The following is a 12,966-nucleotide window of genomic DNA, read 5'->3' on the forward strand; positions in this document are numbered from 1 at the left end:
CTGTTGAGGTCCCCAAGTTAATGGTTTTCTCGTGTTGTGGAAAATCAGACTCCCAACTTTTAGGCTGATTTGCAGGTCTCAAAGAAATCTAAACAAAGCCAGATCTGATTAATACTTGGATAGAAGATTATCAGGAAGTCCCAGAGCTGAGAGAAAAAAAATAAGCCAAAAGATAATGGCAACCAACCTCCATTTGTATTGTTCAGGGAAAAAAATTACCTTGATTTCCCTTACACAGAAATTGAGCAATAGGAGCTTTAAGAAGGACTTAAAGAAGTTTGTATTTGAGCCTATTTTTTACCTTGGTTGTCAAGATTAGGATAGTATTTTCAAGAAAAATTTGAATCTGTTTGTCTGCATCCTTCTTTTTCTTCTTCCCTAATCCCATTAGAAAGATGAAGAGGTAGTCTCTTCTGCAATGCTAATCTGACACATTCTGTTTTATTTCAGATACCTGTAGTGACTTGAACTCTGAATTGCAGAGAGTGCTGACAGGACTGGAGAATGTTGTCTGTGGGAGAAAGAAGAGCAGCTGTAGCTTGTCTGTGGCAGATGTTGACAGGCATATTGAACAGCTCACTACTGCCAGTGAACACTGTGACTTGGCCATTAAGGTGTGGTAATATTAATGTTAATCGTAACTGTTTATAGAATATAATGTAATTGGTCCACATGTATTATCATTTATTTGATAAAGAAGCATTTGTATGTTTGTTTGTTTGTATGTTTGTTTAACAAATTTCTGTGGCTGCCCATTTCACACATAAGCGACTCCAGGTAGCTTGTAACATTTGAAAACCCACCAGATAAAACCTATAACCCTCCCCCCCACACATACAGGATATACCACCCCATGGCAGCAACCACACAATCAAATCAGTCACTTGATTGGCTTCATCTCCATTCATGGTCCCTGTCTGCTGACAAAGCCATGTTTTTAGGGCCTTTTAGAAAAGCAACATGATGGGGAATCTTGTTTAAGATTATTCACTGAATTGGTCTGAGGTAGTGTAACCTCACCCATGACCAAAGTGGGTAATTCTACAAGAGCCAAAGAGGCCTAACCCATAACCACTTTATCTTGCCAGGATTCTGTTTTAGTCTGTTGCTCCTCATCCAGACCTCAACACACTTCAGGCACCAAGAGAGGGTGGTTGTAGCATTGGTTAACTCACCATGGTCAGAACTGCATGGCCAAACATCATCAACATATTGATACCTTATCCCAAGAAAAGATGGATGTTCTCCCCCAGTGGCTTTATGTAGATGTTAAACAGGAACAGATAAAGTACTGACCCTTGATGGACCCCTCAAATAAAGGGTTCAGATCTCTTGCCCCCAATCTACATCAACTGAGAATGGTCCCAGAGACAGGAAGTGAACCAGCATAATGCAGTGCCCCCCACCTCAACCCGGAGCCATTTCAGATGGATACCATGGTCAGGGTTATAAGATCAAGTCTAGAGATCATCAAAAAGAGCAACCAGTGCTATTTCCATCACTTATCCTGGCCTGATATGTACCCTATATATTGTTTTTTTAGATTTTTCAAAACTTGTACACTTTGTAAAACATTTTAAGAGATAATAAGGAAGTTAGACTTCCTATTTAACTTATTATAATTAATAATTATCAAAAACAAGTTTCATTATGTTTGTGATTTTCTACATGCTACATTTCTTGTTCAAACAGGAAAATGCTATTGTTTAAAAATTATTTATTTATTCCAAAAGGATTTTGTTTTATTCCTTTTTCATACTTCAGAAATGAAGTTCATTCTGCATCCACAATCTGAGAAGCTCAGGGAAGGCTCCTGAATTTTTATTTAAAGGTGATCTGTGTAGGTCACCTTTAAATCTGTGCTGTTATATAAAATACCAAGTTAGAAAAGAGAAGCTGTGGATAGTAATAGAAATTAGAATTCTAATGATACGTTTAGAAGATACTTAAGAGGGAAGTAACATGATGGTCAAAGTATTTGAAAAATATTTGGAGAAATTTTCAAAATGAGCCCACATTGCGATAATACAGAAACATGTCTTCCAACAAACAGTTAATTGGTTAATAGTTAATCAATGTTCTTTGCCACTTTTACACACATATTCAGAATTGAATGATCATAGCTCAGCCTTAGCACAGTGTACACTTTCAATGAGAAATAATATTATTGCAACCATGTACATTTTGACTGGAATAAGGGGTATTAAAATTGCACAAATTTTGGCTCAGTTTATACAGCTTGATTCATGCTAATTTTTAAATGCTAATCACATGCGTGCTTGAGTTTCATTAGTGACTAAACTTGTTGATTAGTATGTATCACTTTTGTATATGCAGGTAAGTTTACAGGTAGTCCTCAACTTACGACCACAATTGGGACCAGAATTTCCATCACTAAGCAATGTATCATTAAGTGAGTGGAAGGATTTCATTTTGGTCACATATTCATCTTTTCTCAAAGAAGTACTTCTTCTGCCACTTCATGTGAATGGGGCTTATAAATAGCCATGGTATAACATAAGCATGATCTTAGTCATAGAAATCACTTTTGCTATGACTATAGCAAATGCAATACATGTAGTTCTCGACTTACAACAGTTCACTTATTGATCGTTCAAAGTTACAATGGCACTGAAAAAAGTGACTTATGATCATTTTTCGCAGTAATGACCTTTTCAGCATCCCCATAATGATGTGATCAAAATTCAGATACTTAGCAGTTGATTCATGTTTATGATTGTTGCTGTGTTCCAAGGTCATGTGATCACCTTTTGCAACCTTCTGACAAGTAAAGTCAATGAGGCAGACAGATTCACTTAACAATTGGGTTACTAACTTATCAACTGCAGTGATTCACTTAACAACTGAGGCAAGAAAGGTCATAAAATTCTCTTAACAAATGTCTCATTTAACAGAAATTTTGGGCTCAATTTTGGTCATAAGTCGAGGACTACCTGTATTGCCCTTATCTTTGGCAGTTTTAGAATTCTCTATCTTGGAAAACTTTGGCAACAGATTTATGTCTCATGCTCAGTTATTCCTATGGCCCATCTTTCTTTTCTTATTAATTCTTGAGCCCACAAAAAACTAAAGCAGCATAACATTTTCTTCCACAATTGCACAGCTATACACTATATATGACAAAAGGGAGAGGACAGATCGCAAGTTATGTCTGTCTTCACAGAGGACCAAGGAATATGCACCCTGCATCTTATACTGATGGTTTAACTGCTCCAGTTCAATTGGGGAGGGGAGAAAAGAGATTTACATGGCACTGCTTATTGCTTTATTACTCAACTACTCCAGGCATGATTATCTGCTCAGAGACAGCAGATTTAGTGCTCTTCAGAACTTCAAAGTTTTTGCAGTAACAAGTTTTGTCAAAAGAAGCCAGCTGTCAATTGATTGGCGACAAAATACTAAAGTGGAAGAGCCTTTTCTTTTAAAACTTTGCAAAAAAACAGGTCTCCAACATTTTCCATGCTGCTGTTCCAGACATTGATAAGCTGTCTGGCTACATGCATGCAGCTTCCTAAGAGAGCTGAGATGAGCAGCTCTATCTTGGTTTTATTCCTGGAAAGAGATGAAAAAGAATGGCAAACAAAGGAGAGTGCCCAGAATTCCATATTGAAGTTGCAATTGGCTATTCCCAATTCCTTTGGGTCAGCTTATTGAATAGCAGATAAAACAGTCAGTAAAACACATCAAATTTATTCAAATTGAAACCACCATAAGTTACTGCTATTTGAATAGTTGTACAGAACACCTTTTAGACTGTGCCTATTCCAGATAAGGAACCTGTAGTGTTTGCATTAGTAAGTGGTAGTTCATTCAGTTAACAGTAACCTTTTTCTTAATTAGTTAATGAAAGCAGCAGTAAGTCCACTTAATATATCGACTGATTAAGTGGAATGCACTTTGCTACCCATTTTAGAACTTAATTAGAATGTTTCATGTACTTTATTGCCTACTGAGCAAATATACTCTACAAATGTCAATGGTTTAGTATTGCTTACATTAGCATAATAAGTTGTGAATGAAATAGGCCCTTTTTATCTTTAAAAGTACAATTTCCTCTTGACTCAGTCTTAAACATACCGTAGCTGTATGTATTTGGTTTGGAGGCAAGTGCAGCCCAAGAAAGATACAAAAATGAAATCGAAAGGAGTTGAGAATATCATAATTAAAAATTTTAAGCAAATTTATGTTTTCTTTTCAAGTAAATCACTGTTATTTCAAAGAAGTGAATACATGACAAATATAAAATGCATAGCACTTACAACAACAGCATGTGAATTCCAGCTGCTGTTTTGAATCTAATACTGTAAATAAGTTGTAAGAAATATTGTCTTGCAAACATAGTTGTAAGTAATCCATGTCAACAAAACTCATAGAAATACTCATAATTTCTTTAACTCTAAAGAAATACCTACATATTTTTCAACAGTAGTTGGCCTTTTACTGTTCAGATTAGCTTAGTAAAAAGATATATCTGAGGGAAATGCTTCAACATATCCTTCCAAGAAAACCAAGAAAATGTCCATTATGTTTAGCTGTCTTCAGGGGAGGGGGGGTATATCTGCATATATTTTGGATTCTCTATTTCTTTCCTTTGCCAACGCTAAATCAATTTTTGTCCATTTCTGAGTTAATTAATTTAATAAATATCCACAAATATGTTTGGGGGGAGAAGAGAGAGAGAATTTTGGTCACTGTGTTGGGAGCAAATAACACTGTTTTTGTACATCCTCTATTGATAGCCTCCCTGTAGAGATCTGGCTGGCTCCGTCTTTGTTGGTCTTTTAAAAACTCTTGAAGACTAAATTGTTTTGGATACCCTAAACCAGGGGTGCCAAACACAAGGCCCAGGGGCCGGATCCGGCCCATGGGGTGCTTAGATCTGGCCCATGGGGCCACCGTAGAAACAGCAAAGGACCATCGCGCAGTGCCTCTGCCAGAGAAAATGGAGCCCGGGAGAGCCCAGGCTCCATTTTCAGCTGCAACGGGCTCTGCCAATGAAAATAGCTCGGAGAGGCCGCATGCACATACACACACCCAAGCTCCGTTTTCACTGGCAGAGGGTGGCAGGAGGCTGTCGCAGCTGAAAATGGAACTCTGGAGCCCTTTTTCACTGACAGAGCGCTTGGGCCATCACAGACACTCCTGACATGAATGAAATCAAGCTGGCCACGCCCACCCCAGCCCTCAAGGTCAAACACAAGCCTCATGCGGTCTTCAGTGAAATCAAGTTTGACACCCCTGCCCTAAACTGCAATTTAATATTTACATCTGCCCTAAACTGCAATTTAATATTGTCAATTTCTTTATTCCTTTTCTTTACATTGTGACATTGCTGGATTTTGTTTTATTGTTGTTGTTGTTTGCACTGGGTATGTTTTATATTGTATATTTTTTCTGTATAAGATGACATGCTTATGAAAACAAGAAGTTTAAGGAACTCTGGTTTAGAAAAGACTTTTGATTTTTTGTTTTACTTTGTTTTTTTTATTCTGGCTGTATATAGATACAGCCAGAATAACATATATACTCTGCGTGTGTTTGTATATATATAGTGTGTGTGTATGTGTGTAGAGGGAGACCTAAAACCCATAAGAGTAAAAACGCTGATTTTCATAAAAGATTAGGAAAAATTCTATGAATTGTATTCTAATTCAAATGGATCCAAATAAATTGGGGCAACTATGTGGAATAACAACAGTATGTTTTTAATATATTTTTCCCATTATGTTTGAATTTATCTATTGACAAAGGACTAAAATTGTAGTATAAATGATCAAAATTGATTGTTTTTAAGTAAAAATTATATACTAAACGGCAATGAATTAATACGAATGTGTATATTCAGAGATTCTTCATGATACACTCCTCTAAAATTTTAATTTATTATGTTTTTCAGACAGTTGAGGAGATTGAAGGTGTGCTTGGCCGAGATTTGTACCCAAATTTGGCTGAAGAAAGATCCCGATGGGAGAAGGAACTGGCAGGTTTGAGGGAAGAGAATGAAAGCTTAACAGCTATGCTGTGCAGCAAGGAAGAAGAATTAAACAGAACTAAAGCCACCATGAATGCTATCCGTGAAGAACGAGACAGATTACGCAGAAGGGTGAGGTTTCTTGATTGACATCTTAATTTTGTGAGAAAAATGAACTTGCATCAATAAAGAGCTGTTTCATGTCTCTCTCTTTATCACTTTATCTTCTCTGTCATAAGTTGGAGGGGGTTAATAGTTTGGCTGATTCTTCTTTTCCCTAGTGTTGCTAGTAAAATTACATAAAGTAATTCCAATATGTCCAAATGGAGAATTCTTAGCACTTCCATATTGGTTTTCACCTCAGATCTAAGAAATATAAAGGAAGGTACTTTCTATCTTCCTTCCCCAAATCCAAAAATGCAGAATTTAGCAAAATCTTGTGAGTCTCCTAGAAACACAATGAATATGCAGTCCGGTGCCTGGGAAACTTTTAAACAGAAATTCCATTTTTAAATAAATGAAGCCAAAACACTCTACATGAAGAAGACAACAGGAAAGCAACAATCACACATAATATTCCAGATAAAAACAATTAAGAGTATCAAAGTAAATGGTATGCATTATAATTTGAAAAAAGATATTGGCTTTCCGAAGATGTTCAGAGTTAGTTGTAGAGAGGATGACTTGAAACAGAACATCTGATTTGCCTTAGGGTTTTCCAGTTTAATAGAATATGGAAGATAACAAAACACTAGCATCTTTTAGGAGACTGGTGCTTTCCCCAATTAAACAAACAGTTCTGCCTTTAATGTTCTAGTCAACAAATTTAAAAAAAAATCTGCCAGCTGAAGTTATAGCAATCTGATATAGCTGACTAGTGTTCTACAACTACGCCATTGTATCTAAAGGATTATATGGAAGAGACTTATAAAAATGGAAAAGATTAATTCTGTCTTCCTAGTGTTAGGGTAGGGCTGAATCAGACTTCATTGATATTTTGAAAAGTGTACTTCAGTCATATGTGGGGCAGGGACTTTTTGGAAGCAGGATGTTTAATATGTGGTGTAAATTGAGTGCATTGAACATTTTTATACAAATACATATAGCTGTATATTTACTTCTCACCAAAACTTCATTTTTCACATAAATTGGATATGGGAATTAAAATCAGCATACTTTTATAATTTTCCTTCTCATCTGAGGAACTTGCAATAAAAATAGTAATTTCTGAATGCATTTCTTATTCTTTTCTTATTCTCTCATTTGTTATTTTTTTATGGATCTTGCTGTTCTGCTATACAAATAATCTCACTATCAAAACTTCTACTCAGCACAATTTAATGTGTCTTTCAGCCCCAGAAACATATTGCATATCTAATCAAGTGTATAGTATAATTAGAGCAGTAGAGCAGAAACCTTTTAAAAGTGCATAGATCAGGAGTATGCAATTGTTTGAAAGTTGTTCTCTTGTCAGTGTACTAAAGCAGCAATTTTGTGAGCTGAAGGGACCCAATCAATCCATCACACAAAAAAGCAGAAACTTAAGTTAGTCTTTGCATCTTTTTTTAAATTGCAAACAAGTTAAAGATATGATATGAAACTGGGCTTTCCTTTGTTCCCATTTTAGAAAAAGGGCGTATATGCCATAGCTGTCAGCTTTCTCTACTACCTGATATTGAAGGCTTTTAAAAACATTTCCCCTTGCCTTCATATCTTCCAGATCTGTTAGCATAGCTACAGAATGTTAAATTGTAGAAAATAGACTTAAAGTACCAGATGGCCTCAATTTTTCCTGGTCACTTTATTCCATTCACCAGCTTTCAAATATTGCTCATCTATTAGTTCATCTTTTTTTAAAAAAAAATTTACATTTATATCCCGCCCTTCTCCGAAGACTCAGGGCGGCTTACAGTGTATAAGGCAATAGTCTCATTCTATTTGTATATTTACAAAGTCAACTTATTGCCCCCCCAACAATCTGGGTCCTCATTTTACCTACCTTATAAAGGATGGAAGGCTGAGTCAACCTTGGACCGGGCTTGAACCTGCAGTAATTGCAGGCTGCTGTGTTTTAATAACAGGCTCCTTACAGTCTAAGCTACCACGGCCCCTACCAGTCAAATATTGTTTTCAAGTAAAAAAAAATGCAAAATTTATTTTTATCTCTTCTGATTTTCTTACAATCTACCTTGTGAGGGATTTTATCATTGAAAAGTAGATTATGGGATTGTAGGTTTTTTTAGTTTTAACAAAAATAAAAAAAGTTCAACGATAATGCAATGCTTTTTATTTATCACACAGAAGAATTCTATTCAGATCTGTACTTCTACTATTCAAGGAACTTAGATTATCCGGTTCAGGTTCAGCCTAGTGCTGATTTTTATATCAGCTGACAAGAAGTACAATATGTGAACTTGGTTTATCCAGAAAAGGGAAGCTTGGTAAACTATTTGGTTTTATCTAGATGTGAAACGATCAAAAAGTGTTTTGTGGCAACGGTTGAAACAGATTTAATTGCAAGACTGGAAAGTATCCATTTTTTTCTGAGATTCAGCATTTAAACCCACTCCCCACTTTACAGATTCCTTTATTTTCCAGAAACTTGTCCTGCTTTTTTTGTCCTGAGGTGCAACAGCTGGTCTTAATAGGGTAAATTGTCTTCCTTCTATTTACGAATGAAATTCAGTTATTTTTTTAACCATGAGTTCAGTAAATAGAGAAAACAATAGAAAAAATGACCAGATTGAAATGAAAAAGAAAGTAACCTTAGTTCTGAACTATGACATGTTTTTAAATAAAATGACTTAATTTTAAATCATCCAGCCTCTCCTTTATATAGAGAGGTCACACACTTCCACATATTAATAATTCACCTGTGGAGGTGGTTAGCAGCATCAGGTTTCTTGGTGTGCAGCTAACAAGCAGCCTAGCTTGGTCTCTCAACAATGAGACACTGGTGAACCGGACACAGCAATGTCTGCATTTTCTACTTCGCATGAGAAAAGTTCATCCTCCTTCCCCTGTCCTAATCACTGTCTATAGAGGGACGATTGAAAGCATCCTGTCGTACTGCCTTACTGTCTGGTTTAGAAGCATAACTGCTTCAGACAGGAAGGTGGTGCAGAGAGTGGTGAAGATGACGGAAAAGATCATTGGTAGTTCACTTCCTTCTATCCAGGATATAGCATATAAACTATACTTGAGCAGGGTCTACAGTAGTGGTAGTCAACCTGGTCCCTACTGCCCACTAGTGGGCGTTCCAGCTTTCATAGTGGGCAGTAGGGGTTTTGTCCGATACTGAAGCATTTTCCTTTTTTTTAATTTAATTGACTTTTTAAAAAAATTTCATAGCATTATTTAAAAACATTTTCATTAGGTTTTCATAAAATTCCCTGTGACAATTTAAATTTCTGAAAATATACTATTTGTATTGCCCGCACATAAGTTTAGTTCACGTTATGTAAGTGAAACTAAATGGCGCTATAGTGTGACCGCAAACGAAAGAGCCTCGTCCCAGAATAGCTCGCGCATCTCCCCCCCACACCACCCAGCTGTAACAGACAAGCAGAGCTGATAGCCGGCGCCCCCACCCCCGACCTACTTTATAAATCACCATTACTGTGGAACCGGTGGGCGGTTAGAAAATTTTATTACTAACAGAGATACAAAAGTGGGTAGTAAGTATAAAAAGGTTGACTACCCCTGGTCTACAGGATTGTCTGGGCACTACACATCCTCTTCACAGCCTGTTTTCCTTATTACCTTCTGGGAGGAGGCTTCGTGGTATCCAAAGCAGAACATCTAGATTCAGTCACAGTTTTGTTCCATATATCTTGTGAACTCTCAAGTTCCCTTTCTGCTACATATTCAAAATATACAGTGATTAATATACATACATACATACATACATACATACATACATACATAGTGTGGGTTGCAGGTATATATGTATGTATATAGCATGTGTGTTATGTATGTGTTTGGGTAGATATGCACTTTCTCTTGAGAGCAGGCAACAGAATTGCATTTTTAATGTGGGCCAGTGTGTTCATAATAAAAAAAAATGACAATAAAAGTTATCTTAACTTATCTAACCTTATTTGAATCAGAGGTATCAAGTAAAGGAGCTATGCAATTATTTCTCTGATTCTGTATATATGTGTATGTGCATGTCTATGTATAAACATACATTGCCATACATAACTTTTGGTACTAATGTTTAGTGGGCTGTGGAGCAATGCCATTTCCTGGTGAAAAGACTATGGGACAACCTGCACCAGGATAGCCTTCTATCATGCTAGTCCTAGTGTGATGGCGTTTCCTTAAAGCTTATCAAACAAATGCTGAGGAACATTTCAGTAGTTGGGGAAAGAATTGGTAGGAGAATCAGAAAAAGAAATTCCAGGGAGAGGTATTTCTAGCGGGTCCTAATGGAGCCTGCCAAAATCTGAATGTAATCCATGGTTCTGTCTAGAATGTAGTCTATAAGGTTCTGTCCCTGGTCTGTCTAATCAAGTTATTGTACGTCCTATAGTGACTACAATAAACAACTTTTCCTCCCAAACTGATACTCAATAACATGAATAGGAAGGTCCAGTGTACTTCTTGATAGAGACTCCATGAATGAATCTAAATCTATTTTGAACCTTGGTCCTTATCACATTTTATGGGAATTAAATATATATATAAATATAAACATTTTGATCCCTGTGATTTTGTTCAGAATAGATCCTGCACTGCAATTATTGATCTCCATCCCTGAAAGAAATAGTCTCACTTAGTGTAAAAGCAAAAGTAATATGGTTTTCTTTTTTTCTTTTTCTTTTTTGCTATTGTTGACCTGTAAATTTTGGTCTATAACACTAAAATTGAAACATAGGTTTCTGATTACTAATTGCAGAATTTTTATTCTTCATTTCCTCCTCCTTTTATATTGAAAATTAGGGAATCCTTGTACTCTAAACTAATGCTAATTTGCTTAACAGTAAGTTTATTTCTCCCTGGAGGAATCTGTCTGTAACAAATGTCCATGTCAGGCACATGATGTAATGGTGTGCACCAGGGAGCTTATTTGCATTTGTAATACAGACTATAGCTGCCATACAAATTAATGTTTTCTGTGACCTGTTAAATATTTTATATATGCAACTCTAACCAAACGGGACTTTATATTACTTCCCTAGGGGATGAGAAAGAAACCCTTCCTTAAATTTAGTTTTTCTTCTATACACATTAAATTGGGTACATAAAAGAAGTTGAAGCTTAAGAAATCAATAGGGCTTTAGTCCAATATCTGTAATCAAACAAAGTGCTCTCAGTTGGGTTTGGGAGGCTTGTTAGAGGGTTAATTAATTTAGATGTTTAATGTATTCAGTTAACAGTTTGTTCTATTTTTGAGTATAATAACTAAGAAATGACATGTATCTCTTCAAGTTCATTAGCAAATGAGGTAATTACTTAATTTTTTTATGGTGCACATAATGTAGCTTTACTTCTTTGCAGAGTAACCATATAAAAAAAGCAGTTGTTTGCTATCTGTAAAAAACATTTGTACTGAAATGTGCATATTGCTTAGTAATTCTGTTTACAAATTGATTTATATTCATATATTAATATGTAATATTGCATTATATATTGATGCAATACAATGCTATGCAAAATATTTTCAAATTCATATATTTTAATGGTATAATTTTAAAAATATGTACATCTTGGTTAAATAAAAAAAATCAGGCTGATGTTATATACCTATGTGGTTCCTATTTATTTATAAGCTCATGGAAATATGTGAGCAGTTTCTAAACAGATTTGCCCTTGCTTTGATCTGCAGTACTGCATGTATATTTCTAAATACACAATATCTCCAGTTTAAAATAAACTTGGATAAATAAACATGTTGAACATCTGTTTTAGATCAAAGGTATAAATCATTTGTATCTATGTTACTAGTAAACATATTGGAGATAAAATCATCTATTTTATTTTTGAAAAAATGATAAACAATCAGGAAAGTAAACCTAATATGCCGGTTCTTTCCTCATCTGGGAAACTAGAAATAATGTTCAGCAATTCGCTAATATGTTATGTATCTCTATGTTACTTGACTTTATGATCCTGAAGTATTTAGCAATTGTACATTAATTGAACTTTCGTTTTGATTATTGCTGTCATGACTAATAGATTTTTTTCTTTATATTAAGTTAACTACCACTTGTTCTTCAATACATATCAAATTATATTCTATGTTTTCACATGGTTATTTACCATGTACCTTAAACCCCTAAATGGTGTCAGGCCATAGGAGGTTGTATGCCTCCTTTTCTTATTAACATTTGATGGTAAGAGTATTTAGTTATTACTTTGAGTCAGGGGAGTTATATAATATTGATTTTGGAGCCATAAGTTAGACAAGTATGACATGTTGATGAAGTATGCCAGCAAACAAATATTTCTGCAAGGTTTCCAGGATAAAGACAGTTTATTTCCTGAAAATCACTTCAGACAAAATATCAATACTATTGGATAAATAATAGAAATTATCTTGCCCACTCAGTTAACAATGAAGTGATTTCAATGTCACCCTCTTCCAATTGACATTTTATGTATTTTCAGTGTTTGGGAGAATATAGACATCATATTTATGTTTGATTTCATAACATTAAAATTTAAAGTCCTTTGTCACTGGTTTCATTGATGCAGTTGAAATATAAAGATAAACCATTTCTGCTTTAGAATAGAATAGAATAGAATTTTTTATCGGCCAAGTGTGATTGGACACACAAGGAATTTGTCTTGGTGCGTATGCTCTCAGTGTACATAAAAGAAAAGATACATTTATCAAGGTGCAATATTTACAACATAAATGTTATCAATATAAATCATAAGGATTGCCAGCAACAAAGTTACAGTCATACAGTCATAAGTGGAAAGAGATTGGTGATGGGAACGATGAGAAGATTAATAGTAGTGCAGAT

General features: G+C 35.3%; 1 protein-coding gene across 4 annotated transcripts in view; it reads left to right on the forward strand.

Annotated features, from left to right (window-relative positions):
* The window catches only part of MCC (MCC regulator of WNT signaling pathway), a 236,033-nt gene that overhangs the window by 191,614 nt on the left and 31,453 nt on the right, over positions 1-12,966 (forward strand). For all 4 annotated transcript variants that reach the window (XM_058166079.1, XM_058166080.1, XM_058166082.1 and 1 more), the window contains 2 exons: positions 451-614; positions 5,918-6,124. In XM_058166079.1, the coding sequence (XP_058022062.1) occupies positions 451-614; positions 5,918-6,124 (371 nt within the window). The remainder of the gene's footprint in view (positions 1-450; positions 615-5,917; positions 6,125-12,966) is intronic.

This window comes from Ahaetulla prasina, chromosome 2 (assembly GCF_028640845.1).
Source record: "Ahaetulla prasina isolate Xishuangbanna chromosome 2, ASM2864084v1, whole genome shotgun sequence".
Taxonomy (NCBI): domain Eukaryota; kingdom Metazoa; phylum Chordata; class Lepidosauria; order Squamata; family Colubridae; genus Ahaetulla; species Ahaetulla prasina.